We start from the raw sequence: 21,952 nt of genomic DNA on the forward strand, positions 1-21,952 counted from the left end.
CAAAGAAACCACAAGCCTTGACAAAGACACGAAGTAGCACCCTCTGGTGACACTTTCTTGTAATATTCTGCTTCCTCAGACCATTAAGAGAAGGCTCTTTAAGTATCTACGTAGTTATTTATTTATTTGTCTGTTGTTTATATTTTATGTGTACAAGTGTTTTGTCTGTGTGTACTATGTATACCATGTGCCTGAGGAGGTCAGAAGAGGGAGTCAGATCCATAGAAAGTGGAATTACAGGTGGTCGTGAGTCACCATGTGGGTGCTGGGAATGGAACCTGGGTCCTCTAGAAGAACAGAAAATGCTTTTAACTTCTGAGTCATATCTCCAGCCCATATTTTTCTTATTTAAAAGAAAATGTTCTTTGGAGGCAACAGAGATGGCTCAATGCTTAAGAGCACAGGCTGTTCTTTCAGAGAACCAGGGACAAGTTCGCAGGACCCATGTGTCAGCTCACAACATCTGTAACTCCAGTTCCAGAGAATCTCATGCTCTCTTCTGCCCTCCTTGGACACATGATGGGGAGATATTATATGCAGGTAAAACACTCATATAAAAGATTTCTATAAAAGTGAATCTTAAAAAGTCTCCTTTGTATGTGGTGTCCTCTCAGGGTCAATTCAGGTAACCATCAGACTCAATGTAAAATAATTTAATAAAAATGTTGATGCCATCAGTGCAGGGAAGCCCAAATTATACAAAACAATAGCTAATGATGGTGTATCCAAGCTCCCCATAATCCTGTCTAATGTCTGTCTGTCCCCACCTCTTCCTGTATCTTCTATCCTTTGTTCTTTCACGTGTCCTCAACTTCTCCCCCCAAACTGTGGGTGGATGGATCATGTAATTTTAATTGACAGGGGTATGTATACAACACATTCAACACACTTTCCTGGCTAGTTAATGCCACACAAGGAGAGCAGCATCATGGAACGAACCTTCGCATCGATGAAGCTGCTGGGCATCATGGGTACCAAGGACTCTTCATTCTCTGTCGCCCTCTCCAGGTTCTTCCCCATGTCACTCCCCACGGCCACAGAAGCACTGGCTCGGGATAACGGCTGGGTTCCGTTTGGTGCCGTCTTGGAGGCAGATGACTTCCTGAAATATTGGTAAGAAAAGAAAGCCTGCTCACCTGATAGAAGATATGGGCAAATGTACCAAATCTGCCATTTAATCAGAACTTTTTTTTTGACGCAGTAACTAGTGTATCCCAGACTGGCCTCAAGCTTATAGAAGAGAATGACTTTGAATTTACTTTTTTGCTTTTAAAATTTTTACATTGATTTATTTACTGAGTGTGTGTGTGTGTGTGTGTGTGTGTGTGTGTGTACATGCATAAGTACTTGTGGAGGTAAGGGATCAACTTGCAAGACTCGGTTTGCTCTTACCACGTGGGTTTTCAGGACTGAACTCTGGTAGTCAGGCCTGTGAGCAAGCACCTGTTTCCACTGAGCCACCCAGAACCATCCTGAAGGCCCCTTGACCTTGACCTTGGTCCTTCTGTGCTACCCTGAGAGGTGTGTTACCACACCCGGCTTTCTGTAGTGCTGGGGAAGGAACCCGGGGCTTGAGGACACAGCTGAGCACTCATGAACTGAGCTAGCTCCTCGGCCCACAGCTTTCCAAACATGGACTTCTTGATGCCTATGTCTCAGATATAAATACCAGATCTTTAGCTTCATTCACTGCTGCGGTGTTTGTGATTTGCCTGACAGCTGATGGGTAACACATCTCTGTTTACTTCATTAGCCTGTGGTTCCGGCCACTCGTCCTGTACCTCTCCTGGTGACTAACGCATGTCTGGTGTCACTACTTCGACATGAGATCATAAGGAATCCTCTGGGGAAGGGACGCGCTGGACCAAGTGTGCCATTAAAATAGACACAAAAGCAAAAGCCAGTCTCTCAAATATACTTCTCATTTTCTCAAAATGAGATAGCAATGCAGAAACCAAATCCTCATTTAGGGATTTTTATTGGCACAGCAGTTTTTTGTTGTTTTTTTTTTTTTCCCCCAAATGGCAGGAAAATGATCTTGGTATGAATTCAGCACATTCCGGGCTGTGAAAACCCCATAACATAACACTCCTTTTAAGGAGGAAAACAAGCCAGTTGATTCTACAAGGCACTTGATTTCAATTCATTTCCCTGCAGCTGCTCTCAGTGAACTGTTTCTAAGCATTACAGCATGTCTCTCTTTGCATACATACAGACGTACATCTTACACGTGTGTGCATGTGGAGAGCTGCGGTGGACCCAGGCGCCAATCACCTCCCACCTTACATTTGAGGCTGAATCTCTCACTGAACCTGGAGCTCGCCATTTCCCCTAGACTGGTTGTAGGGTTCTTCCTGCCTTTGCCTCTCCAAGGCTGGGATGGATGATAGGCAGGTACCACCCCCACCTGGCATCTCTGTGAATCCTGGTTCTTTGGTTCTCACACTTGGCACCTTACCTGTGAGTCATTCACTCCACGCCCCACACCAGCATCTCTAGCAAGAGAAACACACGCACCTGGCTTTGCCTCGGTATATCAAGATGAGAACACAGATGAGGATGCAGGTCAAGGCTATGCCAACGCCTACGGCGATACCGGTCATTGACTTCTGGTCCAGATGGTAATAGCCTGAATAAACTAGAGAGGGGAGCACGTTTACACAATCAGAAGAAACAACCACATCCCACACATCACAGTTCAGACAGCCGCTTTTCTGTAATTTGCCTTTATCTCATAGGGAAGCTGTTGACATTACATCTAAGCAGAAAAGTCATGAATTGATTTTTGCCAGTGATTACAGAAGTCAATTTACCTTCTAGTATTGAAGATCAAGACCATATTTAGACAGCATACTATTATATCAAACAATGAACGCCAATCTCGAATTTTATTTATTTGGTTTTTTTTGGGGGGATAGGGTTCCTCTATGTAATAGTCCTGGCTGTCTAGGAACTAGATTTGTGGACCACGCTGGGCCTTGAACTCACATAGATCCGCCTGCCTCCGCCTCTGGAGCTCTGGGACTAAAGGTGGGCGCCACCACACCTGGCCCCTTTCTGTTCTTAATTCTGACTGTCTGCTCTTCTGACCTTCTCCCACACCAACCACCGAGTGCCCTGTAGCTCCAGAGTTCCTAATGTGTATTCAGCAGGTAGCTTCTCTATTTAAAGCTGCTCTCTTATTTCTCCACAGAAAAGCAGAGTGAGGTGTCCAGTCCTGGACCCCAGGGGGCACCAGCTCCCTTTACACAGGTGGACATTGAGAGTCCTGCGTGGGGGTGGCTGCCGAGCCACATTTCCCGGCTCCCAACTGTTTTTCTGGGTAAAAACTGTCTGGGAGAGCTGTTTTCCTTAACGAAAGCCAGGTTCCTCCCGGCCGTGCCTCCACAACCACCTCTGCTGTGGTTTCCTCAGAACCTCCCAGGACACTCACGCCCACCAGCATGCGGCTCATCCAGCCCAGCACAGCTGGGGCCACAACTGGGAGCTGAAAGTTCATTCTGAGGTGATTTTCCCTCTGCCTTCTAGGACCACAGAAGAGAGCCAGGCAGCCCAGAAAACCCAGAACCCCACCGGCAACAATTCAGCAAACCAAGCCTGGAGTCTGGGGTGTGGCAACTGTGGGAGCTGAAGTCAAGTATTAGGGGGTGAAAACCCGTGACTGTGGCAGCACCCAGACCTTTGGCATCAGAAGAATCCAAACGCTTGGGCCTCTGGTTTGACTCCGAAGTGTCCTTGGGCAGGACAACCAGCTCCACGGAATTGGAAAAGGGCCCTTCTCCCACCTCGTTGGATGCAGATATCTTGACGATGTACACATTCCCTGCCACCAGGTTTTCCAGGAGAGCCATGGTGATTGCCCCTAAAACATACAAATTAAGTAGACTTTTACAGCCATACAAACATGGACCTGCGTTTAAGAAGTATTTTTCTGAGGATAAATTTTTAAAACAATGTTTTTTTTCCAGGGGTCTGGAGAGATAATGGCTCAGCCATTAAGACTGTTTGCTGCTCTTACAGAAGACCTGAGTTCAATTCCCAGCACCCACCTCATGCAGCTTACAACCACCTGTAACTCCAGCTCCAAGGGGTCTAACGCCCTCTTCTAGACTCCACAGTCACCCACAGACACGTGGCAGGCACACAAACATAAATAAAAGAGGTAATTCTTTAAAAATACATCTTTTTACTAATTGGAAAACAGATTTAAATATGGATACATCGATAATAACACTGTTGACATTTTAATTATTTGTACATGTGTACAAATGTATGAACACAGATTTTTCTGTTTGTTTGCTTTTTCAAAAACACTGTTTTTTTTTTTTTTGGTTTGGTATGGTGCTGGGATTGAACCAAGGTCCTTGTGCATGCTAGGCAAGCACCCTACTACTGAGCTACATCCGAACCCCGAATACATATTCACCTCCTGCACTTTCATAGCTTAATATTTTCACCTAACATTGTACTATGCATATATAGACACCTCATAAAGACCTCTAGAATGGTATTTTAGGTGGAGTTTTTTTTTTGTTGTTGTTGTTTTTAATTTGTTGTACTTATTTATAACCGAGACAGGGTTTCTCTATTTATTTATTTATTTATTTATTTATTTATTTATTTATTTATTTATTTTGGTTTTTCGAGACAGGGTTTCTCTGTGTAGCTTTGCGCCTTTCCTGGAACTCATTCTGCAGTCCAGGCTGGCCTTGAACTCACAGAGATCCACTGGTCTCTGCCTCCCAAGTGCTGGGATTAAAGGACTTTTATTTTTAATGATGTGTAAGTGCATTTGAATGTGGTACCCACAGATGCCAGAAGCGTCATCAGATTACATCTCACTAGAATTGTGAGCAGCCCTAATTCAGGCTCTGGACACTGAACTTGGGTCTTCTGAAGAGCAGTGTATTTTCTTAACCATTCTCCAGCTTCTTAGAAGGAATTCTTTAAACACAGCATATAGTTTTGTTTGAGTTAATATGAATATTTAAAATGTCTGTAAGTTTACTTTATACTGTTTATTTATATTATATATGCCTATATGATGCTTTACTACTTATATACACATGACATTTAGAACATTCAATTATGGCCATTTCAACGCATACAGAAAGAATGGTACACTTAACGAGCCGGGGTCATCAGTTATAATTAGACTTTAAACAGCCAGTGTAAGACAGAAATTCCAATGTAAGACCAATCTTTCTTTCTTAATTGTATTTGTTTAACTACCTAGGGTAACAGCTGTTTTAGACGACCCTGTTCTTCCTTCTTAAACAAGAACAGGGGCTGGAGAAACAGCTCAGCAGTTAAGAGTGTGTACTGCTCCTGCAGAGGACGCAAGTTCAATCCCCAGCACCCACATTAAGTAGCTCATAACCGCTTAGAACTCCAGCTCCGCGGGACCAGGGCCTCGTTTCTGCAGGCACCTGCACTCATAAGCACATATCCCACAAAGACACACGTGTACACACATAATTAAAAATAATTTTAGCTGGGCAGAGTGGTGCAGGCCTCTAGTCCCAGCACCCTGGAGGCAGAGGCAGGCAGACCTATGTGAGTTCAAGGCCAGCCTGGTCTATAATACCAGTGCTGGGACAGCCAGGGTTACACAGAGAAACCATCTCAAAAACCAAAAGCAAACAAACAAAAATTTAAAAAAAAAAAAAAATGGGGCTGGAGAGATGGCTCAGAGATTAAGAGCACTAGCTGCTCTGCCAGAGGATTTGGGTTCAATTTCCAGCACCCACATGGTGGCTCACAACTGTCTGTGACTCCAGTTCCAAGGGATCCAATGCCTTTTTGGCCTCCACAGACAGGCACCAGGCATGCAAGTGGTGTACAAACATACATGCAGGCAAAATACCCACACACATAAAAACAAAGGTAAAAGTTAAAAAAAAATTAAATAATAAAAAATAAATATTTAAACGAGAAAGAACACAAATATCTTCCAAATGTTGAATGAATCTTTCAGCAGCTGATTATCATATTTCTTTTATTTTTATTTTTATTTTTTTTTTTGGTTTTTCGAGACAGGGTTTCTCTGTGTAGCTTTGCGCCTTTCCTGGAACTCACTCTGTAGTCCAGGCTGGCCTTAAACTCACAGAGATCCGCCTGCCTCCACCTCCGGAGTGCTGGGATTAAAGGCATGTGCCACCACCACTTAGTCGATCATCATATTTCTAAAACAAAAAACCCCACAGGTTTCCGTGGGAACCACAGAGGCTGACGACCCCTCACAGGTTAACTCTTCTTGGAACATTTTATCACATTTCTGCTGCGTGTGCGCTGGTGTATGTGGTTGTGTGCGCACTGGCATGCACGCGGAGCTCTGAGGGCAGCTAGCGGCCGTCAGTTCTCTTTTCCACCAGGTGGGTCCCAGGGACTGAACTCAGATTTTCCAGCTGCTGGCAAGGGCTTTTACCCACTGAGCCACCTCCTCAACCCCACGTTAACTTGGAAGGTGACCGGCAAGATGGCTCAGTGGTTAGAAACGCTTGCCATGGAGGCTGAGAGGCTGACTTTGATCCCTGGGACCCACAGGATAGAAGAGCTGACTCCCTACAGGTTGTCCCCTGATATCCACTGTGGCAAGGACACACCCCCACACCACACCACCCACACACACAAAATAAATAAAAATGCTTTAAAAAGATGCCCATGCTTATCTGCCTGAGATCTGCTTCTCTCCAAAGGCAATCGTCACTGGAATTCACAGATGTTTAGCATCTCTAGGTGTTTTTTCCTGTGATGGCCACTGAGGACTCCTGTTTGAACCTTTCTGTTAATCTCTGCATGTAGAGCATTTCTCTTTAGGAAAGTCAGGCACAAAGCTGTCACCACACCGCCCAGGACCAGGGACACCTAGCTTTCCTGGTGTGGGGAGGGAGCGTTCTCCTTTTTCCCTGGTATAAAGGGACCTGCAAGAGCTTCAGAAAGCTCACAAGGGCTTACTGCAGTCAACTGCAAAGTCAGGGCCGGCTTTTCCGGAGAGAGCACGTACTAGGGAGCACGTACCTCCTAAGGGAGGGAAGTGTGGGCAATCCTATAACTGAAGCCCTGATACAGCGGCCACTCTGCAGGTCACACACTGTGAGGTGGCCGGGCCATTAGCGGCAGTGTCAGGAGCCCAGCAGGACTTGTTTTCATGGTCTCTGGTTTCAACTTGGCCTGAAGAGAGTGTGAGTTACTTGAATAACCCAACTGCTAAGTAAACACAAGAAACCCTATTTAGAAGCAGGAAGAGTCTGTACTGTGTACCTTGGATGCAGGCAGAGGCACTACAAAACAAAGATGTACCCTCACAAGTTAAAATTAGCTGGAGGGCCATTCCAATTTCTTCGCAAGTCGAGATGAAAGTTATGCTCCCGCTCTATCATTAAATACGTTTAATTTTTCAAAATGCTTGGCAAAAACTTACCACTAGCAAAAGCAAATTTTTCATTTAATTTAAAAAAAAAAATGTTTTGGCCAGGCGGTGGTGGTGCACGCCTTTAATCCCAACACTCAGGAGGCAGAGAAAGGTGGTTCTCTGTGAGTTCAAAGCCAGTCTAGTCTACAGAGCAAATTCCAGGATAACCAGGGCTATGCACAGATAAACCCTGTCCCAAAAAAGTTTTATTTTATGAGACAAAGTCTCATGTACCCCAGGTTAGCCTCAAACTCACTATGTAGGCAAGGATGACCTGATCCTTCTGCTGCCCCATCCCAAGTCCTGAGATATAGGCATGCACTATCATGACCAGTTTTACCCAGGCTGGGGATTAAACCCAGGGCTTCATGCATGCTAGGCAAGCAACCTAGAGGCTGAGCTACACCCCTAGCCCAATTAATTTAAGTTTTGTAAGTGAATCAGCACTATATGTAAACACATTCTTTCCGTTCATCAAAAATGATTTTAGTTAAAAAAAAATAATAAAATGGTATAACATTCTGTTTCCCTATGAGCACATGAGACTTGTGTATGGAGGTCAGAGGTCAATTTGCAGGTATCTGTTCTCTCTTTCCACCACATGGGGTCCAGGAATCAAACCCAGGAGGTCAGCCTTAATGATAAGCACCTTCACCTGATGGTCCCTCCTGCAAGCCCACTACCACAAATATTTTGATTCTCAAAAAAAAATTAAATTCTTGATCTATTTGATATTAAATATGAACATAAATATGTATAAATTTACACATATTAAAGATCATCACAAGCCGGGCAGTGGTGGCGCACGCCTTTAATCCCAGCACTCGGGAGGCAGAGCCAGGCGGATCTCTGTGAGTTCGAGGTTAGCCTGGTGTACAGAGCAAGATCCAGGACAGGCTCCAAAGCTACACAGAGAAACTCTATCTTGAAAGATCAGAAAAAGAAAAAAAGAAAGAAAGAAAGAAAGATCATCAGCTAGGCAGTGGTGGTGCACACCAATACCGGGGGAGGAGAGGAGGCAGGCAGATCTCCAATTTTAAGGCCAGCTCGGTCTACAGAGCAAGTTCCAGGACAGCCATGGCTACATAGAGAAACCCCGTTTCAAAAAATGGAGAGAAAAAAACAGCCTATCAGATATGACAAAATGCTTACTTCCCCATTTTTCCCTACATTCTTACTTTTCTAAGACTGCTGTGTTCAGATACAAAAGAGTTTTCCATTTTAACTTTTCCTCTATTCTGAGCTGAGCTCCTTGTTTCTTAAGTAACTGTAGGCTGACTTTTTCTATTTTCTCTTTCAAAACCAGGACTCCATTGCTTTCTCTTGTACTATTTACTTGTTCTTTCTGAGCCACAGCACTAACTATAAAGAAAGCTCTCTACATTTAACCAACGACAAAAGCTTTTCACAAGACTGTTCCTGAAGATCTCACCAAACGGAGCACGGATCATGTTTTCCTGCACACAATTATGTAGTTAGGAAGGGTGGTGGAGATGTAAAAGCCTGCAATTATTGTCCGCGTCTCCACGGAGCCAGAAATGAGGTAAGATATTCATGTCTGAGCTCTTTCCAGAACTCCCAAATGGGTCAATTTGAAAACAGGCAGAGGAAATGATCGTTTCCTTTTAGGAAGGTAAGAATGAAGTAGTCAAAGCTTCGTGCTCGAGCGGCTCCTTATTAATATTTATGGCGCCTCATTAAATCAGATTTGTCATTTGGTCAAGTGTTGTGTCAATAAACCATCTTGGAAATGAGGGACGGAGACTGAACCGAGGTAGGGGGTGGACAGAGGGTTAAAAACGCTGCTCTTCCGGAGACCCAAGCCGAGCTCCCAGCACCTACATCCGGCAGCTCACAACCGCCTGTCACTCCGGGGACTCAGCATTCTCCTCCGGCCTCTGCAGGCACCACACACATGTGGTGCAGACCAATAAAGGCAAAAATAAATCTAAAACAAGACACATGTGGGGCCCCAAAAAGGGCAAAGAGGTTAAAGGCGCTTGCCGCCAAGTATGACGAACCAAGTCCAATCCCCAATACCCCACCTAGTGGAGAGAACCAACCCCTCCACGTTGTCCTCTGGCCTCCCTAACCACCCCTGCTGCCACCCCCCACCCCCACAAATGTTTATTTTTATTTTCAAAGAACATAAGCTTGACTACTAATACTAAAGAGCCCTCTGGGTTTCCACCTATTCACACCCCCAGGCAGCCCTAATTGTCGAATGCTCCAGGCTTGGCCATGTCACTTACTGTTATCTAATGGGACATCAGTAAATGTGACTCTGCCAAGGTTGGTGTCCCATTGTTTCCAAAGGTTTATCTTTCCCTCCAGACTTTAAACGGCCCTCCCCACTGTTCCTAGACTCCTCACCCCTCTCAGAATCGAGATGCATGGAATCAGTAAGAAAATATAACAAGTGCTTGAAGTTCTAGAAGGGTCTGTGAAACTGCCAGACATGGACAATCATAATGACACCTAACTGTCAAGTGTGTGGTACCATCAACGCTCCTCAGAAGCCAGTCACCACTTAGTGGACTTGTGAGAACAGACAACATGATCTACAACCATCAGAACTTCAGCTTACAGGGCCGGAGAGAGGGCTCCGCAGTTAAGAGCACAAGCTGCCCGCCCTTGCAGAGGACCCAGGTTCACTTCCCGCCCCTACATGGCGGCTCACAAGGCCTATTCTGAGAAATGTGATGCCCTCTTCTGGCCTATGTGAGGAATTGCATTCATATGCACAAACCCACAGTCACACATAATTAAAAACAAATTTTAAATCTTTAAAAAGGAAAATTCTCCAGCCGGTGGTGATGTATAACTTTAATCCCAGCACTCGGGAGGCAGAGGCAGGTGGACCTCTGTGAGTTCGAGGCCAGCCTGGTCTACAGAGTGAGTTCCAGGACAGCCAGGGCTACACAGAGAAACCCTGCCTTGAAAAACCAAACCCCAAAACCAAACCAAACAAACAAACAAACAAAACACAAAAAAAGGGAAAAAATGTATTACAATCCTTAAGTTTTTTTGTTTTTTCTTTTTCTCCCAGGAGATAGGCTCGGGCTTGCTATAAGATTGGAACTTTTTTCATCTCAAAAGTGCCAGGATTACAGATGTGGACCACCACTCCGAACTCCTTAAACTTGCTCAACAAACCCACCTTTTCCCAGCACGTGTGGATTAAGGACATGCCAGAATAACACTTTAGATTCCCATGTCCAAATGGGAGCCTGAAGATTTTAAGAAGAACGTAATGTTAAATGCACACAGTGAGAATATTAAGAATCTGGTAATTTAGTATTCCTTAGCTAAAAACAGACTAACGTTTAAGAATCTTAAACAGGGGGCTGGAGAGATGGCCTGCAGTCATAAATGCTGTTTACATAATAAGTAAATCTTTTAAAAAATCTTAAAAGAAAAAGAATCTTAAACAGTGTTCTCAAGTCCTAATCAGGTTTACTTTGCACTTAAAAACAAACAAACAAAACAACAACAACAACAACAAACAAACAAACCCGGGGCCAGCAGCAGGCTCAGAAAGCAAAGGGCTTACTGAGCACCCCTGACAACCCAAGTCCGATCCCTGGAACCTATGCCAAAGGCTGGACGTGGCGGCACACATCTGTAATCCCAGCACTCCTATGGTGAGATGCGGGGGAGAGAACTGACCAGAAGCTCTTGGGTCAGCGACCCGGGAGCACGCAGACGCAGACAAGTGAGAGAGATCCTGCCTGAACAAGGCGGAAGGCAAGGACCAAGCCTGAACGCTGTTCTCTGACCACCCCACGTGCACTGAGACACGTGCATGCTCAGATATATCAATTAATTAATTAATTGAATTGATGGATTGCCAATGCTCTTTGAACAAAACCCAAAAGCTTCAGTAATTTGCTACTTTCTACGTAAGAACGTGAACTCAAGGCGAGCTCCATATTGCTTCCCTTGGTGTCCGTCCCTGTGACACTGGTAACTTCCTGTCACCGTCCTTGACCATCGCTCCTCACACTCACCTTCTCGGTGGAGGACCTGCCACTCGCCTGCAATCCAGGCCTTCCTGGAAGCGTACAAGATGGTGTAGCGGGTCACAACTGTCTCTGGGCCGTCTGGGGGTTTCCAGGAAACAAGGGCAGTGTCGTCCTCGATCAGGGTCACCTTCACGCCCACCGGGGGGCCTGTGGGTGCTGTGGGGACATGAGAGTGACACTGTATGAGCGGATCAGAGGGGTTATGAGCACGCCTGTGCTGGCTGACAGACGGAGAACCAAGGACGAGTCCGCACAACCAGGGACGACTGTAAGAAATCTGAACATCGGGGCTGGAGAGATGGCTCAGCGGTTAAGAGCATTGGCTGTTCTTCCAGAGGTCCTAAGTTCAATTCCCAGTAACCACATGGTGGCTCACAACCATCTGTAATGAGATATGGTGACCTCTTCTGATCCGCAAGCATAAATGTAGGCAGAATACTGTATACGTAATAAATAAATAAACTTAAAAAAAAAAGAAAGAAATCTGAACATCATCACTTTTGAGGTTCTTTGTAATAACAGGAAACAGCTGAGGCTGGCCTTCAACACCTGTTTCCACCTCCCGAGAGCCGGAACAGGAAGACACCACCATGTCTGGTTTGCGTGGTGCTGGTTTACCTGAGGGCTTTGTGTATGCAAGGTGATTCACCCAGCGCTCTACCCACTGAGCTCCTTCCCCAATCTTAATTTCACTTTTCCGTTTAAACCAGTTTTGAAAAACCATAAAGAAGAGGGTAGGGCTGGAGAGATGGCTCAGAGGCTAAGAGCACTGGCTGCTCGTCCAGAGGTCCTGAGTTCAATTCCCAGCAACCACATGGTGGCTCACAGCCATCTGTAATGAGATCTGGTGCCCTCTTCTGGCCTGTAGACAGAACACTGTGGAAATAAATAAAAAAAAAAAAAAAAAAAGAGGGTAGACCCTAGATGGAAATGTCTGACATCTAAGGGACAGGATTTTCAGGACCTGTGAAATATTATTGTTAAAGTACCAGTTAGAATGGCTATGGCAGTAGGGTACTTGCCGAGCGTGAGGCCACAGCAACACTTCCTACCTAGCGCAGAGAGGGAAGGGGCGGGGGAGTACAGTGTATTATGTCATCTGTTCAGAAAGTCGGTACTGACTTCAAATTGTAGCTCCTTCTGAACTGTTTAGAACAGTAACCAGATCCAGAAGGCTTGAAGCAAAGGCTCCCGAGACCAAAGCGTTCTGCTGTTTCCCAAGACACCGAGAATCAGCGTGTTTACAGAACAGACTCAAATACAAATTTCTGTGTGTGAACGTCAGTGAAATCATGGAACATCAGCTGACTCCATGTTTAACAAGAGCTCAGAGTATGAAGAGGTGGGCTTTGGTGCTGTTTTTATGGGATAGCATCAAAGCCACCAGGGACACAAAACACTGGTTAGAGCCACAGGTGTCACAGCTGGAGCACAGCCAGCTAGTCACATGACCAGCTATTCACACGACCAGCTAGTCACAGGGCACCGGGAACAGCACCAGGCTGCCACTTACAGGAAAATGGGGTCTGAGGCGGGCTCCTAAGAGCATTAATAAGCTTCTTCTGTTTTCAGCAAGCTGAGACTAAGGTTTGAACATCATGACTGACTGGGAAAAAAAATTAAAGAGGATTCCTCAAAAGAACAGAAATTAAAGCTCACTGGCTTATAATTTTTCATAGAAGAAAAAAAAAACCTCTTAAATATAATAGAGAAAAAATTCAAAAGGTAAGAAAATGAAGAAGCACATCTCAACTGGGAGGTGTTAGAGGTCATCTTGCTCTCACAGTGGCATACATACTTCCGTTGTTCTTCTTCTTCTAATCTCGGCTTGCCCTGAACTCACTGTGTAGATGAGGATAACCTTCAATGTCTAAGACCCCCGACTCTACTGTCTCAGTGGTGGTGCTCGCCTTTAATCCCAGCACTCGGGAGGCAGAGGCTGCCTAGGCAATCTCTGTAAGATCGAAGTCAGCCTGGTCTACAGAGTGAGTCCCAGGACAGCCAGGCCTACACAGAGAAACCCTGCCTCAAAAAACCAAAAACCAAAAAAAAAAAAAAAAAAAATCCTTAATAATTTTGTTTTGCTTTTTTAAAGAGAGGCATGATGGTATATGCCTTTAATCCCAGCACTTAGGATCAGAGGCAGGCAGATCTCTCTGAATTCGAGGTCAGTCTCGTCTACAGACTGAGTTCTATAACAGCCATTTGACCCTGTCTCAAAAAAACAAACAACAACAATAAAAACCAGTTCAAAACAAAACAAAACAAAAAATATATATAGGCAGAGGCAGGCGGATCTCTGTGAGTTCTAGGCTAGCCTGGGCTACAAAGCGAGTTCCAGGGCAGCTAGGACTGTTACACAGAGAAACCTTGCCTTGAAAAACAAACAAACAAACAAAACCCCTATATATAAAAATCCATAGTGGGACTAGAGAGATGGCTCAGTGATTAAGAGCACCAGCTGCTATTCTAGAGGACCAGAGTTCGAGTCCCAGCACCTATATGGTGGTTCACAACTATCAGTACTCCATTCCCAGAGGATCTGATGCTCTCTTCTGGCTTCTGCAGACACTGTACGTATGTGCTGCACAGACATAATGCAGCCAAAACACCCAATCACATAATAAAGAAAGAATGAACGAACGTGAATACATAAAATTTGAGAGATCAACTCCACAAGGAAGCTGCAGTTTCTACCTTCTGGGAGTGTGGAATGGTAGACCACGGGACTCCAGGGACTGGAGAGCTGATCCACATGCAGCCGGACAGCAAATTCATACTTGGTGTTTGGTTCCAGTCCTTGAACCAACATGTGGGTCTCCGACCTATATTAAAGAGGAAGGGGTTTGTTAGCGCCAGGAACAATTTCCGATAGTCAGTGTATCACTTCGTGTCAAGGAAGTATAGTTTTCAGAACTGAATGAACAGCGGGAACCGAAACTTCCAGCCGTTTTAGATTACCAGCTCTGAGATGAGTGCTCTCAGACGAAGCCCAAGCTGAGCCCCAGTCCGTAGCAGGAAGCGTGAGCAGCCAGGAAGACAAAGGAAACAACCAAGAAGACAAGCTACATACGTTTGCAGGTAGAGAACCAGAGAGGCGTTCTGCAGGCCGACAGGGTTACAGCGGATGGTGTAGTTAATGACTTGGGCCGTGGTAAATGCAGGCCTCCTCCAGTGCAGGAAGATGGAAGAGGAGGTGTTAGCCTTCGCATAGAGATGGTGGGGTGGCGGCGGCGGAGGGACCATGCGATCGCGAACAGCTATTGAGAAATGCGACAGGACTTTACTGCAAAGCGTTGGTGCTGTAGGAGCAGTACAATGAGAAATGAGCAAACTCCCCTGTCAGTGGATCTGAGGTCTTTCCTCCACCAGTCTCATGGTCTATCCCTGACTCACTCGGCTACCAAACTCTTCTGTGAGTTAGATACAGAGTCAAAGGCTTAACTGTTAGAAAAACAACAGCTCTAGACAGTTGTAGTAGCGCACGGTTTTAACCCCAGCATTCGGAGGCAGGAGGCTCTCTGAGCTCGAGGCCAGCCTGGTCTACATAGTGAGTTCCAGAAAAGCCAGAGCTACATAGTGAGGTCCTGTCTTGGGGAAAAAACAAACAAACAAACAAACAAACAAACAAACAAACAAACAAAAACTAAACAAACAGCCACCCCCTCAAAAAAAAAAAAAGCAAAGAAAGAAATGGGGAAAAAATACTTCAGTGTGGTAGCAGATGCCTTTATTCTTAGGTGGAAGAGGCAGATTCTCTGTGAATTCGAGGCCAGCCTGGTCTACATAAGCAAGTTCTCGGACAGCCAGGGCTACACAGTGAGACCTTGTCTCCCAAAAAAACAAAACAAAACAAAACCAAAACAAAAATCCCCAATAACAACAAACCAGATGTTAAAGCAAGATACTAAGGGTACTAGTCAAAGGCAGAGCAAGCCAGAGCTGGAAGAACACCACACAGAAGCAATTACAGAAACAACCGGCCTCTAGGCAAAAGCAGACACAAGGAATTCAGTGTGTAGGTAACCGTGCGTTTTCCCCGGTTAATTCCTAGTGGTTTCCTGCTTGCAAAATTAAAATAGGTACTTCGAATTTAAACACCCACTTTGCCTGCGTATCCACTTATTCAAGATGTGCCCGGCAGCTTGGAGGATATAAAGAAATTACCCCCCACCCCCCAGTCTTCCAAGTAGTAGTGAAACTGAATTTCAGACAAGGGGTGGGGTGGGGGGTATGTCTGAGGCACAGCACAGAGCTGAGTGGCTGTCACTCACACACGCATCCGGGAGTGCTGACGGTTTGGTCAGCCTGGTAGCCGTCTTCCATGTGGTTGTACGCCAGCAGCCTCACGTGGTATTTTCTTCTGGGGTCTAGAAAGGAAACCAGCAACACTTACTCAGACCAGCTTTCCCTCCGGCCATGGGCAGAAGCTATGGGCAGAAGCCGGGACATGGGCAGGCTTGGCGTGAGCCTTTCCAAACATACGAAGTTCTCAGAACAGTGAACCTTTCTTTTCCCTATCCTCTCTCTTTCTGTGACACCACCACCCCGACTACTAGTTATCCTTAAGTTAGCGCATTTAACCCAATTTCAAACCGCCACAGGCGCTCCTCTTCAAATGACCAAATTTTCATTAAAAAGTTTTGTCTTTACTTTTATTATAAATTACATTTTATTCCTTCATTTTGCGTGTTCGTGTGTCCATGCCACCATCCCCAGGTGGCGGCGAGAGGACCACTTTGAGTCAGGTTTTCCCTTCCCACTCTGTGAGTTCTGGAAATCGGTTTCATCAGGCTTGGTGGGAAGCAACTTCACCCGCTGAGGCATCTCACTGGCTTTAGTTATTCATGTTTTTAAGGATAGAGTCTTGCCCAGGCTGTCTTCAAATTCATTATATATCCCCCAACACACACACAGTCCAGGCTGGCTTGGAATTCTACCCGCTCCTGACTCAGCCTCCCCTCCATATGGGTCCCCAAAGGTTATTTTATGCGTTTTGCTGAGGCAATTAAACTCAAGAGTAGTGTTTTCTCCCTCTGAGTTAGGGAGAATGAGGACAAACACCTTCCAGTAGAATCTCTGAGTATTCTAAGTGGGTCTCTTTCAAGAAAACTCCATTTTCAAGCCCTTAATATAAATCAAGCGAGGTGAGCTGGAGCGCCCTCTACTGGTGTCCGTTAACTATCACAACATTAAAATGAAACCCATCCCAGTTTTTTTTCAATGTACATGAGTATTTATCTAAATCATTTTTCCTTTATCAAATAAAACACATTCTCATTCCTAGCACAGTTGAGGAATTCATAGTTGTCCTAAGGGCACATACACATATTAAAGAATAATAAAACAACTCTTAAAAATAACTCCATAGTGAATTCATTTAAAACTTGAAAAATAAACACATTCTCCAAAGTAATTTTTAAGATTTTTACATATCTACTTTAGCAATTTATAAATAATTTTTAATATAAAGTATTAAATATATTTTAAAAGATGTCCTGGGCAGGCAAAAAGGCCCAGTGGGTGAGGGTACCTGCTGCCAAGTCTGACTACCTGACTTCAATGCCTAGGACTCGCACACTAGGACAGAAAACACCGTCTCAAAATACAAAATGTCTCTGTGAGTTCGAGGCCAGTCTGATCTACACAGGGAGTTCCAGGACAGCCAGGGCTACATAGAAAGACCTTGTCTCAAGAAATCAGGCCAGTCGGGTGGCGGCGGCGGTGGTGGTGGTGGTGGTGGCGGCGGCGGCGGCGGCGGCGGCGGCGGCGGCGGCGGCGGCAGCAGCAGCGGCCGCCGCCTTTAATCCCAGCACTCGGGAGGCAGAGGCAGGCAGATCTCCGTGAGTTCGAGGCCAGCCTGGGCTACAGAGCGAGATCCAGGACAGGCACCAAAACTACACAGAGAAACCCTGTCTCGAAAAACAAACAAAAAGTTTTCATTTTTCTTTCCAATCCTTCCACCGAATCTATCAACCAAGTGAACTCCAGGCTCCGGCCTGCAGATACGCTGTGTTGCTACTCGTGGAATGCGGTGCTAGCTCCCCATGAATTCAGAGTGCAATGCTGGCACATTTTTCTGTCCTCGGTTAGAGGCTGGGTCTTTGGGAACGTCTGCTGATGGTAAAATGCCGTGCCAGGGATGGGGAGACACAGAAAAGAGAAGACGAGACGAGACAGTGCCCCAGAGCGCAACACGGTACAGCCCTCCTCAGAGAACACTGACTGAGAAGGGCTGTTAGAACGAGTGGAGAGCTCATTTCTCTGTTCTCTGGGGTGGTGTGTGTGTGTGTGTGTGTGTGTGTGTGTGTGTATACACATTCAAGTGTGCAGGTGATGTGCACAAACATGTGTCTGCATGCAGTCATGTGGCCAGCGGTTGACACTGGGTGTCCTCCTGAGTTACCTCTCCATGTGATTCTTTGAGGCAGGGTCTCTCACAGAACCTAGAGCTTACTGATTCAGCTAGGGTGGCTGGCCAGCAAGCTTCAGGGATCCACTTGAACTAGTCCACTCCTGGCTTCTGTGTGGGTGTTGGGGTCTCAACTCAGGTCATCGTGCTTGCGTGGTAAACATTTTACCAACTGAGCCTTGTGGCACATTCCTGTAATCCCAGCACCAAGAAGGCAGACACAGGATCCCTGAGGTTTGCTGGTCAGCCAGTCTACCCATACAGTGAATTCCAGGTTCAGCAAGAGACCCTGTCTCAAAACACAAAGTGGAAAGCAATAGAGGAACAGCCTCTGGCCACACACACACACACACACACACACACACACACACACACACACACACACACGTCTGAGAGTTACTAGGCAATGAGATTTATCAGTTGAAGAGGAAAACATAAAGCTTCATCATTAACAGAAGGAAGGGTACAAACTAATCAACTGAGCACAGAGAACTATCACAGAGACTAAACTGGACAGACCAGTGCAAGTTCTAAACCTGAGTTCTGCAGTCTCCCCGCTCAGGTGGCAAGGCAGAGAATGGGGTCCGCACTAGAACACTGCTTGGAAAGGGTCCTCAGGCCGTCCCAGCCACGCTGGAGTTAAGTACTGCCATACGGGCAGTGCGTGGTCTCACGACGCTCAGTAAACTTAGGCGATGTGGTCTGAGGGAAAACAGCAGAGCAAGGGAAGCAGCCCCAGAGGGCAGTGTGGGTCTCCTCAGGAAGGGAGGAGAAGAAGAGGCAGGACAGAAAGAATAACGCCAGCTCCCCAAACCCAGTGCAAGGGGCAGACATTCACCACTCAGGTCTCTATTTTTTTTTTTAATTTTATTTTGAGATGGGTCTCCTTATGTTGGTCAGGCCGACCTCGCCATTCTTTTACCTCAGTCTCCCAAGTAGCTGCAATTACAGACATGAGTCACCACAACGGTGCAAAGAGGTACATTTGAACTTTGGGTTAAATGTGCTTTAAAGGGGTCTGGAGAGATGGCTCCCTGGTTAAGCAAGCTTCCTGCTCTTGCAGAGACGTTCAGTTCCTAGCACCCACATCAGGTGGCTCATACCCACCTTTCTAGAACTTCAGCCCCGATGGTGCATCCCTTCAGTCCCAGCACTAGGGAGGCAGAGGATCTCTTGAGTTTGACGCCATCCCTGTCTACAAAGCAAGTTTCAGGACAGCCAAGGCTACACAGAGAAACCCCGTCTCAGAAAGAAAACAAACAAACACAAACAAATAAACCTTCCAGCTCCGTGGGATCTGACACCCTCTTCTGGCTTCCATAGGTACCTGCACACATACACAAGGCATACACTCACACAGACACACACAAAAGGAAAAATAAAATTAAATACCCTTTAAAAAATGCTTCAAAAGTCGGAAATGTATAAAAATATTGGGTCAAGGGCAAAAAGCTCAAATAATTCGATTTAATATAAATTTAATCTTAAATGCTTTTAATTAAAAAAAAAAAAGGTGTGTGTGCCCTAGCACGCTTTCATATGGGCGTGCACATGTGCACCACAAAATGCACGTGGAGGCCAGAGAACCTCTGTGGGATTAGTGCTATCCATCTCTGTGGGATTCTGGAGCTCGAACTCTGGTCTCCAGAGCTGGACAGCAAGCACCTTTGAGCCATGTTGCTGGCCCCCTAAATGTTTTGGTTAGTAACAATTCAGGGCTGGAGTACCAGCCTGCACGAAGGTGACTGTGGTCTGCAGCCAAATGAATGTGCCTCATCTTCTCTAAGGAGTCCACTTCTAGTCCAAAAGGTAGGTCCTGGCACATGGCTGAGGTAGAGCCAGTGTCTTCCCTCTGCTGGCTCTGGGACTGGCTGGCCTTCCTTCCTGATTCACTCTCTCCCACAAGCTCATCTAGTAGGACTACTAGTCACACAAGGCCCAGTGAGGACCACGAGTCTGGCCAAGAAAAGACTCCCAGGTGTCAGGTGAACATTTACAGTGTCTATCCAAAGTCAGGGGTTGTCTGAGATTCAAGGATTAAAAAGACACAATTCTTGCTTTTTTTTTTTTTTTTTTTTTTTTTGGTTTTTTCGAGACAGGGTGTCTCTGTGTAGCTTTGCAACTTTCCTAGAGCTCACTTGGTAGCCCAGGCTGGCCTCGAACTCACAAAGATCCGCCTGCCTCTGCCTCCCAAGTGCTGACAATTCTTGCTTTTACTTTGATTTTTTTAAATCATGTGTACGTGTGTGTCTCTCTGTGTATGTCAGGTGCCCTTGGAGGCCTGAAGGGGTAGCAGTTCTCCCAGAACTAGAGTTACAGGCATTTGTGAGCCTCCTGATGTGGTTGTCTGGAACCAAACTTGAGTTCTCTGGAAGCACAGTAAGCACTTTTTCAAGCCCTAAGTAATTTTTCCAGCCCCTGCTTTTCCTTAAAACATTTGTGTTACATCTTACTTTTTATTTTGTGTGCACGTGTGTGTATGTGTATGCGGGTGCACACATGCCGTGGAGAGCAGGCGACAAAGAGCAGCGGTTCTCTTCTACCACACCACGTGTGTCCCGGGGATCAGACTCAGGTTGTTAGCTTTCCCATCGGGTGCCTTTAACCACTGAGCCATCCTGCCAGCCTCTGCTTTTACTCCGAATGCACCAAAGGAAATACAATAAAAACGCTCTGCTGGGTGTGGTGGTGCACGCTTTCAATCTTAGCGCTCGGGAGACAGAGGCAGGTGGATCTTTGTGAGCTCGAGAGCCTGGTCTACACAGCACGGTCCAGGCCAGCCAGGACCATACAGTGAGACCTTGTCTCAAAAACAAAACGGAACATCCATTCTTTGTCACCTTCTAACTATATCGATCTAAGCAAGCTCCTCTTCTTCTAAGCCTTGTTTGCGCGTGGAAGCCGGAGACGCAAGGGGACCTCGTCAACAGAGATTTTAAGAGTGTTAAGTAAAATTAGCCTAACAGGCATTCTGCACTGTCCCAGGGCTGGTAAAACACCCAAGCCTGCCGGGCGGTGGTGGCGCACGCCTTTAATCCCAGCACTCGGGAGGCAGAGCCAGGCGGATCTCTGTGAGTGCAAGGCCAGCCTGGTCTACAAAGCAAGTTCCAGGAAAGGCGCAAAGCTACACAGAGAAACCCTGTCTCGAAAAACAAAAACAAAACAAAAAAACACCCAAGCCTGTTGCTGCAGCTAGGTGACCTGAGAGAGAGAAGACAGTCCCTGAACTGTAGACTCAACAGTGAGGACACGAAAACCCTGACTCAGTTTAATAAATTCACACGTCATCTTGTGGAGGGGTTTATAGACGAAAGACATCTGCTTATACAAAGCAGGTCTAGGGCCCAGGACGCCGGGAAATTAGCAACCAGCAAATCCTCAAGCTGAGCTCAATTCACGGTCCTCATTAGCATTCCCTGGCGTGCAGGGAAGGTAAGGGTTCCCAGGTGTGTGTCTGACATGCATATGACACTAAAGGGTGGTCAGGAAGGTTTGCTGCCCTCCCAGGCATGGCATCGAATCCTCTCAAAGGGACAAACCCACCCGTGTCTCCCATATGAATCTAGGAAGCGCTCCTCGAACACCCCTAGAGACAATAAATGCTTTGGAAAAGAAGTCAATAAATGTCCTGCCTGACTACAAAACAGTAAAGCGTTCCATGCGTGAAATATGGAAGCGCTTGAGGGCCAGCACTAGAAACAGCCAGCAGATGGGCCCTGAGATTAATCCAATCTGTGAGCTGTATCCGGTCCTGAGAATGAGTTACTACCCTTAATAGCTTCAAGTCACAACAAGAAAAGCAGAGGCCAAAAAAGTGAGTCTCTGCAACGCCAAAATCTTTATAAGGCACGCTCAGCGGAAATCATTCCTATTCCACTGGAGCGGTATACGGCTTAACAATAATGGCTTGCCAACCACATCTTTTTTTCCCCTTAATTTTTATTTTATTTTTATCCGTGTGTCCAAATATAAGTAAAATAACTACAACTAAAATCCTGGCCTTTCTCGTTTTTTTTAACTAGAAAAACCTGCATTTTTCCCTTTTTGCCACTAGATGGCATCTGTGTATGAGTAGGCAAGGAGTGTTATGACCCCGTAGAG

At 45.9% G+C, this 21,952-nt stretch overlaps 1 protein-coding gene across 1 annotated transcript in view; it reads right to left on the bottom strand.

Moving 5' to 3' along the window:
* Positions 1–21,952, bottom strand: part of Prtg (protogenin) — a 108,315-nt gene that overhangs the window by 6,686 nt on the left and 79,677 nt on the right. Inside the window, exons 12-18 of the mRNA XM_028865420.2 lie at positions 15,714–15,809; positions 14,513–14,699; positions 14,137–14,264; positions 11,425–11,595; positions 3,680–3,862; positions 2,518–2,638; positions 940–1,102 (exon numbers count right to left, since the gene is read on the bottom strand). Of these exons, the coding sequence (XP_028721253.1) occupies positions 940–1,102; positions 2,518–2,638; positions 3,680–3,862; positions 11,425–11,595; positions 14,137–14,264; positions 14,513–14,699; positions 15,714–15,809 (1,049 nt within the window). The remainder of the gene's footprint in view (positions 1–939; positions 1,103–2,517; positions 2,639–3,679; positions 3,863–11,424; positions 11,596–14,136; positions 14,265–14,512; positions 14,700–15,713; positions 15,810–21,952) is intronic.

Source organism: Peromyscus leucopus, chromosome 14 (genome assembly GCF_004664715.2).
Source record: "Peromyscus leucopus breed LL Stock chromosome 14, UCI_PerLeu_2.1, whole genome shotgun sequence".
Lineage (NCBI taxonomy): Eukaryota > Metazoa > Chordata > Mammalia > Rodentia > Cricetidae > Peromyscus > Peromyscus leucopus.